Raw genomic sequence first — 21,414 nt, forward strand, 5'->3', positions numbered from 1 at the left:
TTACCATATATATGTGTTTTAAAAAAAATTACATACTTATACATTATTTTCCTTCATCGGTACCAAAAGGTCATTACCATGACAAATCCAAAATCATTACTTACTTTGGTATTCTCAGTCCTGTTATTGTGATTTATATTGAAATCCACCATTTTGTGACTATCACAAAAAAGCGTGGTCATCGAAGTCTGAATTTTTAAAAAAATATCTTGAAATATTTTGTCAACTTGAAATCAAAATCATATACCATTATCGTAAAGGTTTCTACTAGCCATGTCTATTTCAATTGATAAGAAGTGGCAATGAAATCCAATCCATCTTAAATTTTTTTAATAAAACAAATGGCGTAAGTTTATTCAGTAGGTACCTATGTATTTCTAAAAAATAAGATAAGAGTAGGTACCTAATTAATTATAAAAGCATTAATTATAATATCTTTCGGCGGGTAGTTGTAACAGTGACAGTTAAAAAATCTCTCTCATTAATTTTAATTTATTGAATAAGTTTTAATAACAATTTATTAATTATCTCACCTTTAGTTTATTGCTTATTATATAAAGTCTCATATCCAGTGTTAGCACATTACTACATGTGTTAAATAAGAAATTATCTGCATAAACCTGCCGGCCACTTACACTTTGTGCTACAACATACACATTGAAGATGTCAAACTTTGTGGACTTAGCTTCTACACAAAAGTCAATGGAGTCAACACTCCTCAAGATGATGGCTGGTTTCGAGGGTAAGCTCCAAGCAATCAGTCCACAATCAACCGATATCACACAATTATCAAATGAATTTTATGAATTTAAAAACTATACACATCAAATATTCAGTCTACTCCGTCAGCAAATAAATTATTTAGTCCACACCACTGACGAAATTGAGATGAGGCACAGACGGAAGTATCTCCTCCTTGGTGGAGTTTCAGAGAGTGATGAGGATTTGGCCACAGTGATTACATCTATTTTTAAAGAACACCTCAAACTGTCCGATCTTCATGCCTCAGATATTTCCAGCTGTCATCGACTTGGTACAGTGGTTGAGGGACGACACAGACCCATTGTTTTCCGACTCGCCAATCCAGCTTTGGGTTTATCTATTTGGAAAAATAAAACCAAATTTAAGGGTACCAAGTTTGTCATCTCCGAATTCTTAACCCGACGAAGACAAGAGTTATTCTTAGAGGCCCGCAAGCGGTTAGGAATGAAAAATGTTTGGTCGCTCAGTGGCAACATCTACGCTAAAGATCCAGAAGGCAGGCGTTGCCGTATTAACATCATTGATGACCTGGACGCTATAGTCCCCAATTCTAGCATGCCCACTATGTCCAATATACTGCATACACCATCCCAAGCGGTTCAGCATGACAATTTGGTTCCTGGAGTCACAAGAACTCGTCGTGGTATGAAGGTGAAACATACTAAGTAGTTGTAGATTTATATTATACGATCGATTTATATAACTGTAACATTTGCTTTTACTCTTGTTTTATATTCACCCTCATTTTAATATTTTTACACTTAATTTGTTTGTATTATAATAGGTAAATTTTTCATTTTTGACGTATTTGTAATTTTTGGTATCTGACATTTAGTTGACATCTATTTTTATTCACAGAGTACTTTAATTTAGTCAGCTGAATATAAATAGCCATTTCGTAATTCCTTTGTCACTGTAATTTTCTCCTGTCATTATACACTAAACTTAGTGATTAGTGGCTTAATAGTTAAGGTAGTAATTTATTGTTTTTGTTTTTTTTTTTTTTTTGTATTTGCCTATAATTCTAGTGTGTAAAATATTTTAATGTATGTACGAAAACATTTCTTTTGTATTGTAAACAGTTGGCCGGCTGGTACTAGCAGAGTATTTGTACTGGATTAATTTTAGTATTTTTTTTTTTTTTACTCTTATTTTTATTATATTATTATACTATTCTTCTTATTTATTTATATTTATAATTAAAATCAGCAAACTATATTTTTGAATTGAGTTGTGATGTCAGATGATGAATCATATTATTCTGCTCTCGATGACTCTTATAATTTTAGTAATAGTCCCTTAACTTCATCTCCTGATGTATTTTTAGACGTATCGCTTTCTTCTCATCTTTATGACGAATTTCAGCGTTACCCTTATAGCCTTAATATCTGTCACCTGAATGCTCAAAGTATTCCTCAGCATCATGGTGAGCTTTTTAATACCTTTTTCAATGTCAATGTAGATGCTATTTTAGTTTCAGAAAGTTGGCTGAAGCCATCTATGCCGTCCACCCATTACAGTCTTCCTGGATATGTTATTATTCGTAACGACCGGTTGGACAAACGTGGCGGTGGTGTTGCGATTTACTTACGCAGTAGTTTCAGATTTGAAATAGTAGCATCTTCTACTGTTTCGGGTAACGCAGAATTTTTATTTATTCGCATTTATGTCAAGGGTACCAAAATAATTCTAGGTGTTATTTATTGTCCCCCCTCTCTCGATTACTTTCTCGAATTGGAAACAATTCTCGAATCCATCATGTCAGAGCACATTCACCATATCATCATGGGCGATTTCAATACCGACCTTATTCGCGATTCTGTTAATTCTCGCAAGCTCTGTCACATCATGAATTCAGTGGACTTGACGTTGCTCCGGACTGGTCCCACCCATACCAATATAAATTCACCCGATAGTTGGATTGACCATATTTACGTGTCTTCCCCTGATTTCGTTCTCAATCATGGTCAGGTTCCCGCACCAGGTATTTCCCGACATGATGTTATCTACGTTTCTTACAATTCTATCAAATTTAAACATAAATCTGTAATGAAGCGTATACGTAACTTCACCAGGATTGAAGCGGAGGAACTTGAGAGGGACATTCTTTCAATTAATTGGGATTGTGTTACTGAAGCCGCGACAGTTAACGAGAAACTTTCCTATTTCAATGCTTGTATCCTTAAGATTTACCAGAAACATGCGCCCTTACACAGCATTAAATTAAAAAAACCACCTGCACCCTGGATTACGACAGGTGTTCGCATAGCAATGAGGAAACGAAATCAGGCATTCAGTAAATTTAAAAGGGTTCGTACTGATGAGAACTGGATTTCATTTAAGACGGCTCGTAATCGGTGTAATTATATGGTAAGAGCAGCTAAACGCCGTTACATTCATTCAAATTTGTTAAATGCTTCACCGGCCAATACTTGGAAGTTCCTAAAAACACTGGGTTTGTGCAAACAGTCCAGTGATGTCACTTTACCATTCTCACTAAATGACCTTAACAGGCATTTCTCTTCCTCCGTCCCGCTTAATGCGTCTATCAAGAGAGCAACTTTAGATAAAATTGCTTCCTGGCCTAAGTTTTCCACAAATCCATTTTCATTCTCTTCAGTGACCGCCGAGGAGATCCGCAAAATTATATCTTCTTTAAAATCCAACTGCGTTGGTACTGATGATGTGAGTAGAGTCATGATTACTCTCATACTTAACCACGTACTGCCTCTAATCACTCACATTGTCAACTGTTCGCTACTTTCTGGTTCGTTTCCTTCCGAATGGTTAAAGGCTTTTGTTCTACCGCTTCCTAAAGTGTCATCTCCAAACAATTTGAAAGATTATAGGCCCATCTCTATTCTGCCCTATCTCTCCAAAATCCTGGAAGCTGTGGCTCACAAACAGCTCTCAAATTTCATTTTTCACAATAAACTTGTGAGCCCCTTTCAGTCCGGGTTCCGTACGGGACATAGTACTAATACGGCACTTCTAAAAGTAACTGAGGATGTGAGAGATGGCATGGAGAACTCCAAAATTACCATTCTTGTCTTAATTGATTTCTCTAATGCTTTTAATTCAGTCGATCATGATATCCTTCTTGCTATGCTCTCTCATCTTGGGATCTCCTCTGTGGCCTTAAATTGGTTCCAGTCTTACATTCGAGGTCGTCAGCAGGCCGTTCGCATCGACCAGACTATATCTGATTGGTGTGAATTGCCGGCTGGTGTTCCTCAAGGCGGTATTCTATCTCCTTTGCTTTTTTCTATTTTCATTAATTTCATCACTAATAACCTCGACTGCTCTTACCATCTCTATGCCGATGACTTGCAGCTCTACTGCCAGGCTGAGGTCGAAAAAATCTCTGAAGCCGTAAATATGATGAATGAATCACTTGACTACATTTTCGACTGGTCGGTCCGGTTCGGGGTCAATGTCAATCCCAGCAAATGCCAAGCGATTATACTGGGTGGCTCGAGGCAACTTGGCAAAATTAACATGAGTACGGTTCCTCCAGTGCTATTTAATGGAATGGCTATATCATATTCTCCGCATGTTAAAGATCTTGGTGTAACAATTGACAGTACTCTCAGCTGGACCAATCACGTTGATGAGGTGAGCCGTAAAGTTACCTACACATTGCGTAATTTATACCGTTTTAAAAATTTCCTACCTAGCAGTACTAAAACCTTACTAATTCAATCCCTCGTGCTCCCCATTATTGATTATGCTGATGTGTGCTGCTCTGACATGAATGAGGACCTCTTAAATAAATTGGATCGTCTTCTTAATAATGCTATTCGTTTCATTTTCGGTCTTCGCAAGTACGACCATATCTCTCTTTATCGTTCTAAGCTTAAATGGCTTCCGATCCGCCAACGCAGAATTGTTCGCCTCTTGTGTACATTGTATTCAGTCCTATACGATCCAAACACTCCTGAGTATCTTAAGACCAAATTTCTTTTTCATGGGGACATCTCTCACCGTAATCTTCGTCCGTCTAGGAATCTACTCTTGCACGTTCCTGCTCATCGTACGAGCTTCGTCTCTAAATCTTTCATGCTTCAGGCTATTAAACACTGGAATGCTTTGCCCCTTGACATTAAATCGAGTACTACCAAATTTACCTTCAAATCCAAGTTAAGAAAACATCTTTCCAACGACTTTTGTAATTAAATGAATACATTAATATAGTGTTAATTTATCTCCCGCTTTCACTCTTGATTTGTCATGATTGATTATATCTCATTGTTGATTTGTATTTGGTATATATGTATAAATTTTATATGTATTTTATTATGTACTTGAATGTATATGTATATATATATATATATATATATATATATATAATATATTTATATTTATATATTCTTATTTAAGTATGTATGTAGTTGGATATATATATTTCAATTTATGAATTTTATTATAATTGTACCTTTCTCCTTTTATTATTTATTTCATGTTATTATTTATTTAAATGCACCGCCCACTAATCTCTGTTTGCCCTATGGTCGACTGGGAGAAAATGCCTTATGGTGTTAAGTCCGCCATATGCACCTTTATTTTGTTTTATATTTGTGCATGAAGTTTTTATAAATAAAAAAATAAATAAATATATTACATATTATATGATATTACATTTATAATATCATATAATATGTAATACTTGCCAAAATTATAAATAAACAAAACACAATTCGATTGGCAATAAGTATATCTACTTACCTACCTATTATGGAGTTGATATAGGTACAAAATCCTTAGCTGTAGGAAGTCCAAACATGGGAATCATATGATGGTTTATTCGGAAGTGATTTTAAAGTGATACTAGAGGAAGCATCGAGAGAGGTAAATGTCTTCTAAAAAAGATGAAAAGAGGAGGTACCTTATTAATTATAAAAGCATTAATTATAATATATATGATATTTAATACATGCCAAAATTATAAAAAACAAAACACAAAAGGAGACAGTACAGAGACTTGCAGAATTTCTTCATTTACAATACCGTGTCCTTGTTTCGATTGGCAATAAGTGTTCGTACCCACCTATTATGGAGTTGATATACAAAATCCTTAGCTGTAGTATGTACCTAATATTATATTATCTGTGGCTGTAGGAAGTCCAAACATGGGAATCATATAATGGTTTATTCGGAAGCGATTTTAAAGTGATACTAGACGAAGCATCGAGAGAGGTAAATGTCTTTATTTACCACAAAATTATTCGTGTTAAAACCAGTTTAACTATATTAATCATGGATACTAAAGTAGTTACTCTTATGAATATCTATCGAATGATCATAATTATTTAATATTATATGCATATACATTCTGTGCTACTAGTATTAGGTATAGATATTTTAAATATTTCTTAAATATGTAGAAGTTTTTTTATCTGTAGGTAAATACAGATTCACACACCTTTGCGTACGCAATAACTAAAAATAACGTATAAAATTTACAAATGAATGAAACGCCCATCTTGAATCGGTTACTTGAATGTGTCTTATTAAAGAATATTGATTGTGATTCGTTATTGAAGTTTTTAAAGTTATAAAAAGAATTTCAAATCAAGATCGGATTCATAAAGAAGTATTGAAAATTTTCACATGAATAGATATCATAACAGTAGCAAAATGAAAGAATAACATTCCACCATTGCTAGCTGTTATACGCTTCCACTCATAGAGACTTCAATAACTTCTTAAACGTTAACGGAAAAATATCAATGGATATCTATGGCAGAAATTTACATATGTCGATCATCTTCAATATGATCCAATAACTGTACAATGCAATAAAATGCAAATCCGAAAATGACACCAACGATGCAATTCTACGTTGAACATCAAAATTGACATTCTGTACTTTGAAATTCAAATTAGGAATCCAAAAAGCAGTATGGCCACCGTTTAAAAAATATGTTTATGAATTTGTCACAATGCAACCGTTCGATAATTGAATTGTAACGATATGTGAAATGTTGGCGACACGAGGGCAGTGGGTCGCGCCCCACGGCCCAGGGCGGTGACAATGTCACAAAGTGCGGTCTGCAATTCAACATACGCAAATTAACTGCGTGCGCGCATACAATTTTTGTTCGCAATAAAAAAAATGTATTCACAGATTCGCGGCGCTTTGTGCATGCGCCCCGATAAAGAAATTTTAAATGTCGATAAATGATTTTTGCATATGACAGGGTGTACGAATGTTCGTGTAACTTCTGTAACATGTGTAAATGCAGGTACTGTTGTTATTTTATTGCCGCTACTGTAATTTAAATTGGATTGTCGGATTTACAACGGCATGTAACAGACCGTTACAAATTCGGTTATTGATAATGTGATATAAATACCTATTCGGTACAAATGTTCTTTTATTGCTGTAACGACATTAAATGTTAATGTTTGTTCAGAGTATTCGTAATGCGCGACAAATTATTCATTTTTTATTAATATATATCTATTGTATTGTATGATGCTATAATTCGTATACAGTTTTCAGTAAATGTATGTTTTATTTAAATTGTTACATTTATGTTACATTAAAGAGTACCTAATTCTGGAAACATTGAAACTATTTCTATGTACAGAAATGACACACTTCTCCACATAATATATTACTATTACTTGACTATGAAAATGGTGTAATATGGAGTAATACCTATAAAAAAAGGAAACATCTAATCTAAAAATAATCTAATTTATATTGACTTAGTATATATGAAGTTAGATAATCTGTAAAAATACTAGGACCTACCTAATAGGTTAGATATAGCTTTCCTTTATGAACATTTTTCCTAAATAACTGACTTCCTCACTAGGTAGTCGCTGAACATTTAAAAAAATATTGCGTAACTATTAATTTTTTTTTATGTGTTCTAATATTTCTTCTGTCACGTACCTAATGTAATTTTTTTTCTGACGGCTAACCTAATGGTATACTGTCACAGTCGCTTATACATGAACAGCACTACGGAGATCTCGTCATCATCAAAGGAACTAAGATAACATGACTCTTACTCTGTAATTTCTCTGCCTAATCTGTACCCTACAACACACACAGCTTACAAAGCAAGCTTGGTGCCTGAAACTGGTGAGACACGCAGACGTAAAAAGATTTACAGTCTACCTCTGGTACCCATTATTGTTTAGACGCAAGAAAGAAAAATAACATATTTTAATTTCCACTTGATTAACATTTTAAGTTACTTCAATAGTTTTTTAAGTACAGCAAAGCTCTATCTATAATAATAATCTATATATAATAATCTTTAGAGTAAACCGTTCTTTTGGAATAAAGATCCAACCAAGAAGAACTAAGTCAAGAATGATGCATGTTGTTCTTTAAAGAAATTATATAACAATTAGATACAAGAAAAATACATCTGTTTCATTAGAAAATGTTAATTTAATGAAAACATTGCCAATTTATCAATTCAAAAACATGCTTGCAGGTTAGCAAAGCAATTCTGCACACTATCTACACAATGAACCATGTTAGCATATCTACATCGCGATTTAATACCTACACACTCGCAAATAATGGTAAAATTCGATTGACGTACGAAACCTATCTGCCATTCACAAATTTGTACCGCATTGTGTTCCTTTTTGTACTGCGTGTAAATCCGTTGACTAATATTTTCATGCAAATTCGATTTTTAAAAATCGTATCAATTTCTCGTTTGCTTCCATTGTTGGATAACGCGCGTAGAAATGACAGCAGAAATTTAAACGTTTCAAGATGGCCGTTGCAACGCTGTTCAATTTTTTTTTTTATTTAAAACCATGACATGTAGCAGAATCTTTTATCAATGATTTATTGATATTTAAATGGCATCTGTGCGATTTAGTTTAAATTTATTGAAAAATAAAAATACAAAGTTACCTACTTTAAATAATATGATTATTCTTATCTGACATGTCCATATAAAGTGATATTACTCGGATTTATTTGAATTTCAACAATGTCTTTCATTGCTCTATGAAATTTAAAGGACATTTACTCTATTTCTTACTTTATCATGCTTCATTAGATTTTATATAGAATTTAGGAGGACTACTGGGCAGACGCGTGTCTTATATATAAAATTCTCGTGTCACAGTTTTCGTTCCCATACTCCTCCGAAACGGCTTGACCGATTCTCATGAAATTTTATGAGCGTATTTATTAGTTATTAGTGTAGTCTTAATTAGTGTAGTCCACCCCTAAATTTTTTTTATTTTAAGGCAAACCAACATTTGCCGGGACAGCTAGTAAAATATATAAAATCAATATATTATTACGTGAAGCCAAACTTTATACCCCTTTTGATGATAATTGCGCAAACAGAGGATTATAAAATTTGGCACACTTATAGATAAGTTATATAGAGAAGGGGTGTAACATGCTAGTATATTTTTAATTATGAATAAAAGATACGTTCATGCAATAAAAATAACATTACACACAGTAACATGTATTTGACACACACACACGCACTCTTTTGTTTATTGTTAATGTCTATTATCTCTTTAATTATGTATAAAAAAATAAAGGAATAAAAATAACATTACACACAGTCACATGTATGTGACACATACACGCATATATACTCTTTTGTTTATGGTTAATGTATGTTGATAAATTAAGAATAGACTAATATTGTTTGTCATTAATATTTTTGTTTATAGTCTCACTGAATGTTAAATTAATTCAAATTCAAATTCAAAATATCTTTATTCATGTAGGTCTATTACAGACTCTTATGATATGTCAAATCTATCGTCAGTTCGGAATGATATCGAGATGAGAAGAACTGACAAGAAACTCAGCTCGTATTTTTTTTTTTCAAATAATAGTGGAACATGTTTATAATAATATACAGTCATTAAAATTCAAATTTGGGAGAATAGAGTGACCACCAGCATATGCTATCGCAAAGAACAAAAAAATTTAATCAGTGTTCACAACCTGAACAGACCAGTCCCCACAAGCAGTACCGTTCACGAGTATGACGTATGAGCCAGCCATCATTGTACTCAACCATATTTGACGCACATCGACCCGGCCCACCACGCCGCCACAAGTTTGAACTTTATAGCGAGCATGACTGTTTCAGGTTACTCCACTACGTCAAATATATTATTTACAGCATAGTCTGTACCGATCACAGTTTTCACTCATTACAATATTAAATTTATATTAATTATGGTCGAATATCGTCTACTGGGTCTTACTAACTATCTTATCTTACTAACATTATAAACTTGAAAGTTTGTGAGTATCGGTGGATGGATGTGTTACTCTTTCACGCAAAAACTACAAATTAAAATATATTTGTTTATGTAGGCCTATTACAGACTCTTATGATACGTCAAATCTACTATCAGTTCAGAATGCTTTAGAGATGAAAAGAACTGACAAGAAACTCAGTTCGTATTATTTTCAAATAGGGTTATACAACTACTGATTTTAGTAAAACTTTATAGTAATATAGTTTACACAAAAGAACAACATATAACATATTATCTTATTCATCATCATCATCATCGCGGCCCGGAAGACGTCCACTGCTGGACATATGCCTCCCCCAAAGATCTCCACGACGATCGGTCCTGCGCTGCTCGCATCCAATGCCTTCCAGCGATCTTGACCAGATCGTCGGTCCACCTTGCTGGAGGCCTTCCCACGCTGCGTCTTCCGGTCCGTGGTCGCCACTCGAGGACTTTACTACCCCAAATTATATCTTATTAATATTATAAATACGAAAGTTTGTGAATATGGATTATAGATAGATATTTGTTACTTTTTCACGCAAATGCTACGGAATTTGTTGAAACTTTACATTGATATAGCTTGTACATCAGAATAACACATACCTAGGCTATAAATTACGCGGGTGAAATCACGGGCACAACTAGTGGGATATAAATTTCACACAGATGAAACCTGGGACAACAGCTAGTTATATATAAATACGATAGTTATACATATTATGTTATCTGTGGTTATACTGACAAGTTCTTCAAGATAAATACTCAGCCCATAAAAATGTTAACAATGTTACAGAAATTACACGCAAGTAACTCATTATTTACTCTTCTCACTAGTGAGGGGACGGTATCGATTGTCGGTAGTGAGTAAGTATCGATGGTTTTGTCGTTGAGTGGACGTGCGTTTGATGCCTGATCTGATTTGCTGAATGGCTGTTGAGGGGAGTGTCGATATTATATTAGGATAAATAGATAGAGGGGCTAAATGATCAAAGTGATCAAAGTACATTTCTGGTATTGGTATAATTAATTTATATACCATTTTATAGTCTAAATTACTTAAAAATGATATTATTTAACATTCGGTTATTTAACATTTTATTTTATTTTATTATCCGCGTTTGATTAGAAATAGACACACTAAATATAGTTTAAATTCATTTTATTTAAATATGTGCATTTTTTTAATGGTGTTAAAATATGTGAATCCGATATTCAAATTTCTCGACTTGTGTCTACGAAAATTTTATTAAAATTGTATTTTGAAATAGAACAGACATTAATTTTCTGTTTTAAAAAATAATAATTTAAAGTTTTACAGACACAATTAATATTCTTTTAAAAAAACAATAATTTAGTTCCTTTTTTTATTACCATTTTCAATTCCGATTTGCACAAAGCTGAAGTCAGCTGAAAAAAAACAAAGCTAAAACTCCAAGGAAAAAATGTATACAGCCAAATATTTTTTTCCCATCACTAATTTAAATCTGACAAAAACTCAACAAACTTACTACTGGTAATTTAATTATTACACAAGGAGGTATCATCTCTGGTTTACAGCATCACTTTGAATTCATATGTTTTGTGATTCGCTACCATCATTGTGTGTTACGGGCGCCCCATTAAATTAAATGGCTTTTGATTTCCGATCAAGCGAGACATCGACTTAATCTCGGTTGATCATTTAGCGTGTGCGATTGCGGGTATACGAGTTGTGCCAAAAGTAGCGTTTTGTATTGGTATAAGTCATAGGCGATAGGCGGAAATATTTTACGGTGTCAGAAACTTGTAGATATTTTTTAAACAAAGAAGAAATTGGTGCTTTTCTGATAAGAATACATTTTATACAATCTTACTTAAGGTATATGTACATATAACCCGAAACATATGATTTTGTTAATAAAGTTGCTTTAGCAAGAGAATTTATTAATTCTACTGCTATAGAAACAAATAATTATGTTTTCATAAAAAAATATTTAGTTTATAATTCTTGTAAAGTTTCAAATTTTTATTAAAATCTTTGTTTATTTTGGATTCTTATATTGGATTATTATAGAACTATTATATTGTATATACTGATCAATTGCAGTTATAAAGATTGTTTAAGCAACAAGGCCGCTAATAAACTAAATATTTAGATGATTAAACATTAAGCTTCCGAACGTAATTTTATGATTTTAAGACACAGTACCAAATAACGTCACTTCACTTTTTCTCTTATAGTCATTGTTGGCGACAGACCTCTTTTTATAAATATTTCTATTTTTAAACCATATATTTTTTATATACAATTTTTGACATATATTTTTTATTATATTGTTTTGCTACATTGTGTCATATACTCTACCACTAAATACATCACTATAAGTTTGGTAAGTAATTTTATTTATATTACCCTATTTCACTGCCGTTAGCAGCCGTAATAGTCATATCAAGCCATACAAACTGGCAACATACATTCTGTTGTGTCACCCATGTATGAATACAATCCTGTAATGCTATTTTTACAGGAAATACAATTTCGCTAAAGTTTGTGCACTTGTACCACAAAAGAAAACCCGCTGTGATAAATAATACGGATAAATAACGCAATAAAGAAATCCGATCTCACAACCTTCGCGTATTACAACTTTATACTCTATATCATTAAAAATAAAGTTCAATATTAACTGTTTAAAATTTTAAATGCATTTGTTAATACCATATTTGTTTAGGTGCAATGATAGGATCTCGTTGCATTCGGTGCATCACCGATTTTGTTTGTTAAATCTCGCGTAAATCGGTCGCATGTGAAACCTGTTGGTTACATTGCTAATTGTATTATAGAACTAGTGATTCACCTCGATCTCGTACGGATTTACACTGTCACATTTTTTTATTGTAGTGGCAAACTAATATCTGAATAATATAAAAATAAATAAAATACATACAAAAATAATACTGAAGACAACGGCTGTATGAGCTTAGTCTCTTTGCCTTTCCTATAAAATACATAAAATTAAGTTTGGACTGGAAAGGCCGGAACATGCTCGCTAAAAGTATAATAAAAAAAAACCCGAATTACGACAAAAAGTGAACTACATAGGTGACACTGCATGTTGTCAACTCACCCGGCCGGCCAGCGGTGGTTCTAGGCCAGACGGATAAGGTCTGCCTCGGTGCCACTGTTAGGCAAATTGTAACATCTCGGCTGGAGGCTCCTCTGGAGTTGTACAAAAGTGGAAATTAAAGAAATATAATAAATATAGAATGTATATGTCTGTGGAAAATTGTATACAAAATAAAAAAAAAACATGTGACGCTCGCGATACTACTCACGCGTTGCCATTCGAGATTAAGTCAGGCCTCTCATCCAGTAATTTGTCTGCTTAATCTGTATCCTATTGCAGATTAAGTATTATATGTAAGCAAAAATTAGAAAATAATAGCAAATTACAAGATAAGCAACTTGCTTTGTATTTCCGTTTGTCTGCAGCTGTGTTTCTGTTGTAGGCAACAGAAACACAACTTACAAAGCAATTTGTTTGCACGCTGAAATAGATGAGACTGATGTACTCACGCAAACGACCTTTTAACCTACTTCTGATATTCATGTGAGACTAGCTTACATAAAAAAAAAATGTTCTACTACCTAGTTTAGCTCTACATAGGTAATGGTCTATAAACCAATAATTAAAGAATTATTAAAATCAATAGTTCTTTTATGGGAATAAGTATAAAAATTTTCAATAAGATACCAAAGAATATACTGGAATTACCATTAAATAAATTCAAAACATCTGTTAAAGCCACTCACTAAACGATTACTTAACTGACGAGTGTGCAAGGAAATGGTTGTTCATGCACGGGATTTTCATTTAATGTTAGAGATAGACACCTATATAAGTACATGATGTAAATATATGTAAATAAACTGTCTTTTAAAAAAGCAATTAAATCTGTACTGAATTGGACGGCAGGGAAAAAACTATACTACAAAAAAATGACGTTCATAAGTGGATAAAATGTCCTACATGAATAAATGATTTTGAGTTTAAATTTTGAATCCACTGAATCTGTCGCCTACAATATGTACTACATAATATCAATGAAATATATTTTTTAAGAAAAATCGTATGCAGTAACTAGTCAAATAATAATGAAGAGTACTATGACAGATGTGTCTCATTTAAAGAAATTGAAGCTTAATACTTCAAGTTTATGTAGTTACAAAGCCATTTACCGTTATACACTCACAGAGCTACTAATAACTCGAAAACCCATAGAAAAGGGATCCATCTGCTTAACTATTATAATTGACATAATGAAGTTCAGTCCAGTACGATTGAAAACCTCTTACAGACGTCTATATCACACAGACCATTCTGTATCCTATTGTTTTCAACAAAAGGTACAAATTCAATAGTTCCATTTCAAACTGGTAGGTACTCCAGTCAATGAAGTTATCGCTTCCGATCGTATTTTCTTCCATAAGCTCTTGACTCCACAATAACATTGTAACATTCAAATTACATCGAGCATCCAATAAATTACTTAAACTAGCTCTTAATTCAATGTTATTGAGTTGAAATTGCAAATGAACGACTTTTGGATAACCAGTTAAAACCGGATACAGAAAAAGTGACCACATTAAGGTCGCATTAAAGAGATAATAATCTAATTCAGGATACAAAGTTTGCATTCAGATAAGGCTACCGGGGATATGTTCTCACAAACGCGCTAAAAAGGCATTGTTCCTTAATGCATTGGGAATAAAATTGAAAATAGCAGTAGCCTATTGTGTGCTGTCAATTCACATGAAAAGTTATCGACAGATATGTTACGTCGTGCGGTAACGTTTATTTCTAGTGTGATAAGGTTGAATTTCGTACATGATACCAGTGTTATATTTAGTAAAGGATTATCGATGTCCGATTCTTGTTACGGGTTCCCATTGGTTTTGTTTGTTCGTCCACTTCGGTCATGTAAAAGGTGTTACTTTTTTTAAGAATTTATGGGGATCAAAAACCAGTATTTATGATAATTTCGCCTAATCATCTCTAATTGGTATAAAAAAATTGCTGCCCGCGTCTGTCTGTTTCTTCGTTCACTTCTAAACCATACTGCAGATTTAGTTAGGTACTGGTTGATATTAAGATTAATAATAATCAAGAATAGAATAAAATAACATTTATTACTTTACAATAAAATTCAAAATTCAAAATATCTTTATTCATGTAGGTCTTACAGACTCTTATGATACGTCAAATCTACGTATATGTTAATAGGTATATAAATACAAAAGGAGTGTTAATGATTTGTTGATTAATTATTTAAGTTATTAAATATAACATTTAGCAATTACTTGCTTATAATAATTATTATAAATAATTTAATACATTTGATTGATATTTAAATTCTTTTATTAATTCAAATATCACCTCCTGTATATATTACATTGTTCAATATCACTAAAGCTGGCAACACTGTCGGCACTTCATTAACAGAAACGTTTAATAGCAACAAATAATGCACAGATTACCTATTCGTTAAACCACAATGTGCAACAACTGCATTATGACGACCAAAAAACGTGTGTTTATCATTAGAACGAGAACCAATAAACGTTTATTGAAATTAAACTTTAATTAGTATCAACATAAAATTGAAATCCATTTGGAAGTAATATAAAATTTTTCAACCACGAAAATATAAAAAAATGTCAACTATATTTAGTCAGCAATAAAGCTCATTTTTATTTGTAAGTTTGAGGAATCGAAAAGGCTTTTGCGGCAAGATTAGGGCAAGGTGTAACAAGAAATGTCATTGTAAGCTCCGATTAGTATTGCGCTGTGAACGGAAATGGGTAGTATATAGTAAAAATTGTTTAGTTGAGTGGAAATAGAATTAGTGGTAAGTCCGGACGTGTGGCTCTATTCATGTCTTTGTTCCTGCCGATGTCCAGACCAATAACACGGCGAAATGAATATGGTACTTGATTCAGATAGGGTTTAATATAATTTAATCTCCATTAAAAGAAAAAACCTTTTTTTTTACGTCCATGTGACGTTATTTATGCATAATAAAATCTCACGCAAAAGAGAACCTTGGGGCTACGAGAATAAGGTAACTGTAATAAAAATTTTTATATACATATAGGTGACTCTCTGTATAAATAAATTGCATATTCTTAATAAAATGTTACGCAAAAGAGAATCTTGGGGCTACGAGAATAAGGTAACTGTAATAAAAAAAATTATATATACATATAGGTGACTCTCTGTATAAATAAATTGCATATTCATAATAAAATGTTACGCAAAAGAGAATCTTCGGGATACGAGAATAAGGTAACTGTAATATAATTTTTTATATACATATAGGTGTAATATATAAATGGTATATTATAAATATATAATTATAAATAATACTAATTGTTACAAGTATGAATGATTATTACATTATCATTTTAGATAAACACAGGACTTTATTATGTAACTAGCTGTCCCGCGCAACTTCGTCTGTATGACACGTATCATTATATTACGCTAAATTTACATAATATCTTTTTAAATCATAGCCTTTGTGCTATTTTGATATATAAGCTATATTACTGTAAAGTACCATCAAAATCAGTTTAGTAGTTTTTGCGTGAAAGAGTAACAAAAATCCATACTGACAAACCTTCGCATTTATAATATTAGGAAGATTGTAATGTAATTATAACAACAGCGTTACCACTTACCATCAGGTGTGCTGTCAGTACAGCAGACCTGATGGTAAGTGGTAACGCTAACCTACCATGCAGTGGAAGGGGACGTCAGTAACTTGGACTAATAACCCCATTGCTATCAATGTAAACCAGAGGTTCCCAAACTTTTTTGTGTCGTAAACCCCTCGCCATATTTTTCAGTTTTGGGTAGACCCCCCATTCTTACCTAGTATAGATTTTTTATAAATTTCTAACTGTAGTAAAGTCTAGTGTTAAAAACATAAAGTAAAAAGAACATATGACCGCTGTCGTAGACCCCTTGCAGTTTGTCATAGACTCCTGGGGGTCGACCCCCAGAGACCGACCACTTGGGAACCTTGGACCAACCTACAGACCACTTTAGGAATCACTGAGATAAACCATGTCAGATTGACCACCACGCGGTCCCGGTTTGGCGTATTTGCCACGATGGACTAACTGATCTGACCTCATGCTCATCTTATCATCCTCCACTGGTGCCCCGCCAGCGTATACTGTTAGCGCAAGCGGGTGCAATATGTTTGAACAGAGCTACGAGTATCAAGTTATGTGACGCCTATAATACCACTAATACATTGCGTTACAAAGTCTTTATCAGTAAATCAATACTTTTTAAGATTATTGTATACCTACTGTGTTTTTATGTGTACTCAATTTGCCAGAAAAATTATTCAAATGTGTCATAAAATATTTTCTTTGTAAAAAAGCTTATTATAAAATTGAAGAATTTATAAATGATAATAATGTTTTTGTAGAAAATATCTAACTTAAAATTCATAGCGTTGACAATGTTATCTGATTGAACAGAGATTAAGTGCGTAGCGGTTTCTATGTTGATTGTCGCATGCCTAATCCTTGTTGTTAATTAAATGTAAGTAAATCAATATTTATTTAAAAGAGCAACACACAAGTTTCTTGCTTATTCTTCTTGTGATGAATCTGCATTCCGAATAAGCGGTAGAATAAAAAAACTTGACTATTCAAAAGTGCTTATGTTAAGTTTATTAGAATAAAGATTATTTCTATGTTTATATGCCACGTTTATGTTTTTACTGTACAATACAGTGTTATAAACAAACAAACTTTTTACTCTAAGTATGATGAGCTAAGTAACTAACTGAATAACTCGCTGAATAGTACATTTACCTGTAAATTTACCTGAAAGTAAGTTTGTTATCAAAGCACCTAATTATTCTAAACACTTATTTTCCTGAGATTAGATTATTTATATATACTTAACTCAAGATAATTTACACAACGTTATCTAGTCCCAAGCTAAGTAGAGCTTGTGTTAGGGATACTAGAAAACTGATAATAGACATATGAAACGCCAAGACCAATACAAACAATCATACTCATGAATACAAATGTTTGTATTGTGCGAGGAATCGAACCCGCTACCATAGGAACTAAGACAGTGTGCTAAACCACTAGATCACCGAGGCTGTCAACATATATATATGTAGTTTTAGGAGAGAGGCCACTTTTTAAGCTGGTGAATAATTGTTTTCCAGGCTCATGAACGAAATTGCAGAAACAATCTTTATGCAACCAAAACATAGTAATACTTTTTCGTTCAATCTTTGATCTGCCTGTCATCGGCTTCGTTTCGGATGGCTGTCAGCTGTCCGCGAGGTACTGGGTTTGATTCTCACGCGGCTATAGGTGCGTGTCGTGCCCCGTGACCTGTCACGACGATTGTACTCGCAGTACTTGCTTATTGTGTAGATTGTGCGTATGCGCGCACAGCTGTAGGGCTGTCAAAAGGTCGTTTATGAATTTTTAAATTATTTACTTTTAAACTCAAAATTATTCATTAACGGACCTTTGAGCCTCTTGTCCACGGCATTTTTTTATCACCATTCCTATATACCAGTTCAGCCAGCTAGTACAGTCGAGAAGAACTGGCAAGAAACTCAAATGGTATATTTTTTTACTGTCATTATTAATTTTTTTAGTCGGTTTCATTATTAGCTGTTTTTATCTAATATTATGAACGTGAAAAATTGTAAGTACCTATTGGGTGGATGGATGTTTGGTATTCTTTCACGCAAAAACTTCTTAATGAATTTTAATAAAACATTGATAATATAGCTTATACATCAGAATAACAGAGCTGGCACAGCTCGTAGAAAATAGAATAGAATAAAAATAATCTTTATTCAAATAAACTTTAATAATGCACTTTAATATTTATTCGAATCTGTCAAGTTCTTTAAGATACACGTTGCGCCTAGGATGCGCATGTGTTGTAGTTTCATTTTATTTGTGTATTTCTAAAACGAAGATTAGATGTACGGAGATATATATTAGGAAAGTATTGACAACAGAATGAAGTATAAAACGAGAATGTATAGTGCCTACATTCGTGTTTTACACTTCATTGTGTTAAAATAACTATAAATTCAAATACAAATTTAGAATAACAAATACATTTCGTACATTAGCCAGATACAAAAGTATGTAAAAGTACAGATACAAATATTGTATATATATATATATATATATGTTACATAGTTTTGTATCGTTACATATACGAGTATGATCTTAAGTATTTTTTCAACAAATTATTACACTCAATATTTGAAGATTCTTCAACAGTCGGTTAAAACATACAAGACATCGTCGACAACCCTGTAATAAACAGGAAGTACAGGGGTGTGAGTCAGTATGACCTCAAGTTACCCATCACGCACCCTCAACGGAATTTGTTTTTTTTTCACCTCTCTTCTTCCATTGTTGGGATATCTGGAGCATTACACGCTTTTCAATCGATACGATTGCAAAAAACGCAATAAATATCATTCGATTGTATTTATAAAAGGGTTTTAAATTTAATATAACGATTGGGGTACGATTGTTGGGAAAGACAAGAGGTGCAAATTCGAAACGAATGATTTTCAGCATTGATTTTTTCTCTCGAGACAGTGCGGTCTTTTATATCGCCATCTGTCTTTAATTTTGCTTTCGATCTTTTCAACCAACTCTAAAAAGGAGGACGTTCAATTGTGTTTTTTTGTTTTTTTTTCATTATCTATGAGTCGTAATAGAAGCGTGTGATTTGTTAGATTTTTAGCTGTATAGATACTCTTACACTAAATCCTATTTTTTTGGTATATGAATAATAAAATTGTACTTTCAATTATGTCATATTGATAACAAAATAGCGCTGAAGAGATCGTTATCTTCGATAATGACATTTTAAGTATCTATAAAATGAAGTCGCTCCTGCTGTCTATTGGCTTATATCTTTAAAACTATGCAACGGATTTTAGTGCAGTTTATATTGAAATTCAAATTCAAAATATCTTTATTCATGTAGGTCTATTACAGACTCTTATGATATGTCAAATCTACCGTCAGTTCGGAATGATTTCAAGATGAGAAGAACTGACAAGAAACTCAACTTGTAAAGCTGTAAAAAGAATTTTACATAAATATTGTACATGATTACAATAATACAGATTCATTTTTAAATAGATAGATTGATTCAAGAGGAAGGTTTATATCTATAATATCTACATGTACACCCGTGCAAAGCCAGGGCGGATAGCTGGTATGAAATAAAACACAGATATGCTCTTTATAAATATTTAAAAGCGAAGATCGCTATTTTTAAATGAAGAGAAAATACCAAAGTTACCTTATTACCTACATATAGTACTTGTATTTGCTTAGAAAAATTTTATAAGCCCCTTGAAACATATAAATATACCTATTCATTATAATGTAATTTTATTGCAATTCTTATAAATAATTCCAAACATATTATGATATAATTATCTATCTTGGTTAATAATGATTTCTTCTTCTTCAGTTTGTTCTTTGCCGTCTTTTTTCTAATCCAATCGAACTGCGACGTTTTGATGCATCGTCAATGCTAGACTTTAGTGCATAAATCGTTTTTAGATATTAATGTAGTAGATATATATCATTAACAGGTAAGTCATAAATTTGTTAATAGCAAAATTTAATTTCCTATTCTATATGCAAAGTGATTGGCAGTAAAATTCTTAATTTACTTGAAATATTTAGAAACCTATTTAATATTCAAATTAGATAAGAATTTATAAAGATGTAGTAATTATATCATCATATTTCGAGCACTTACAATATATATAATAATTTTTATAAATGTAATATAATTTAATTAAGTGTAAATTATTAATAATTATTAATAATAAAATTATTAATATAACGTTATAAATACACATTTTAAAAACGAGTTCGGGCTCATCTTCTAAGTCTTCACTTGTTAGTAGAGGCATGGTATCCGGGAGCTGGTGGTATTCATCTTCTTAATTATTAATGTATATGTATACTAATATATATTTATATATAATATGTAAGTGTATGTAATTAGTGTATTTCTTGTATTAAAAAGTAAGTCAATTCTATTAATATATGTACGTATTTATGTGTATTATTTTTTTAATTATAATTCTATTAGTCGCATTCAAGTATCTCTGCACATCCCAAGGTTGACTGGGAGAGAAAGTTATAGCATTAAGTCCACCTTTTGTACCAATTTTAGGGGTCAATAAAGCAAAATAAATAAAAAAAATATTTATATATATATAGCTAAAAGTTTATATATATATAAATACTAACTGTCCCAGCAAACGTTGTTATGCCTTAAAATAAAAAAAAAAATTAGGGGTGGA

The 21,414-nt window shown here is 32.4% G+C and overlaps 1 protein-coding gene across 1 annotated transcript; it reads left to right on the forward strand.

Moving 5' to 3' along the window:
• The first annotated feature begins 505 nt into the window (after positions 1 to 505).
• LOC131844854 (uncharacterized) lies at positions 506 to 1,522 on the forward strand. Its single transcript, XM_059193832.1, has one exon. The coding sequence runs from the start codon at positions 664 to 666 to the stop codon at positions 1,429 to 1,431; it is 768 nt and encodes a 255-aa protein (XP_059049815.1). The 5' UTR covers positions 506 to 663; the 3' UTR covers positions 1,432 to 1,522.
• The last annotated feature ends 19,892 nt before the right edge of the window (positions 1,523 to 21,414 follow it).

Source organism: Achroia grisella, unplaced genomic scaffold (assembly GCF_030625045.1).
Source record: "Achroia grisella isolate CSIRO2021 unplaced genomic scaffold, CSIRO_AGI_Agris_v1 utg41924, whole genome shotgun sequence".
NCBI classification, from domain to species: Eukaryota; Metazoa; Arthropoda; class Insecta; order Lepidoptera; family Pyralidae; genus Achroia; species Achroia grisella.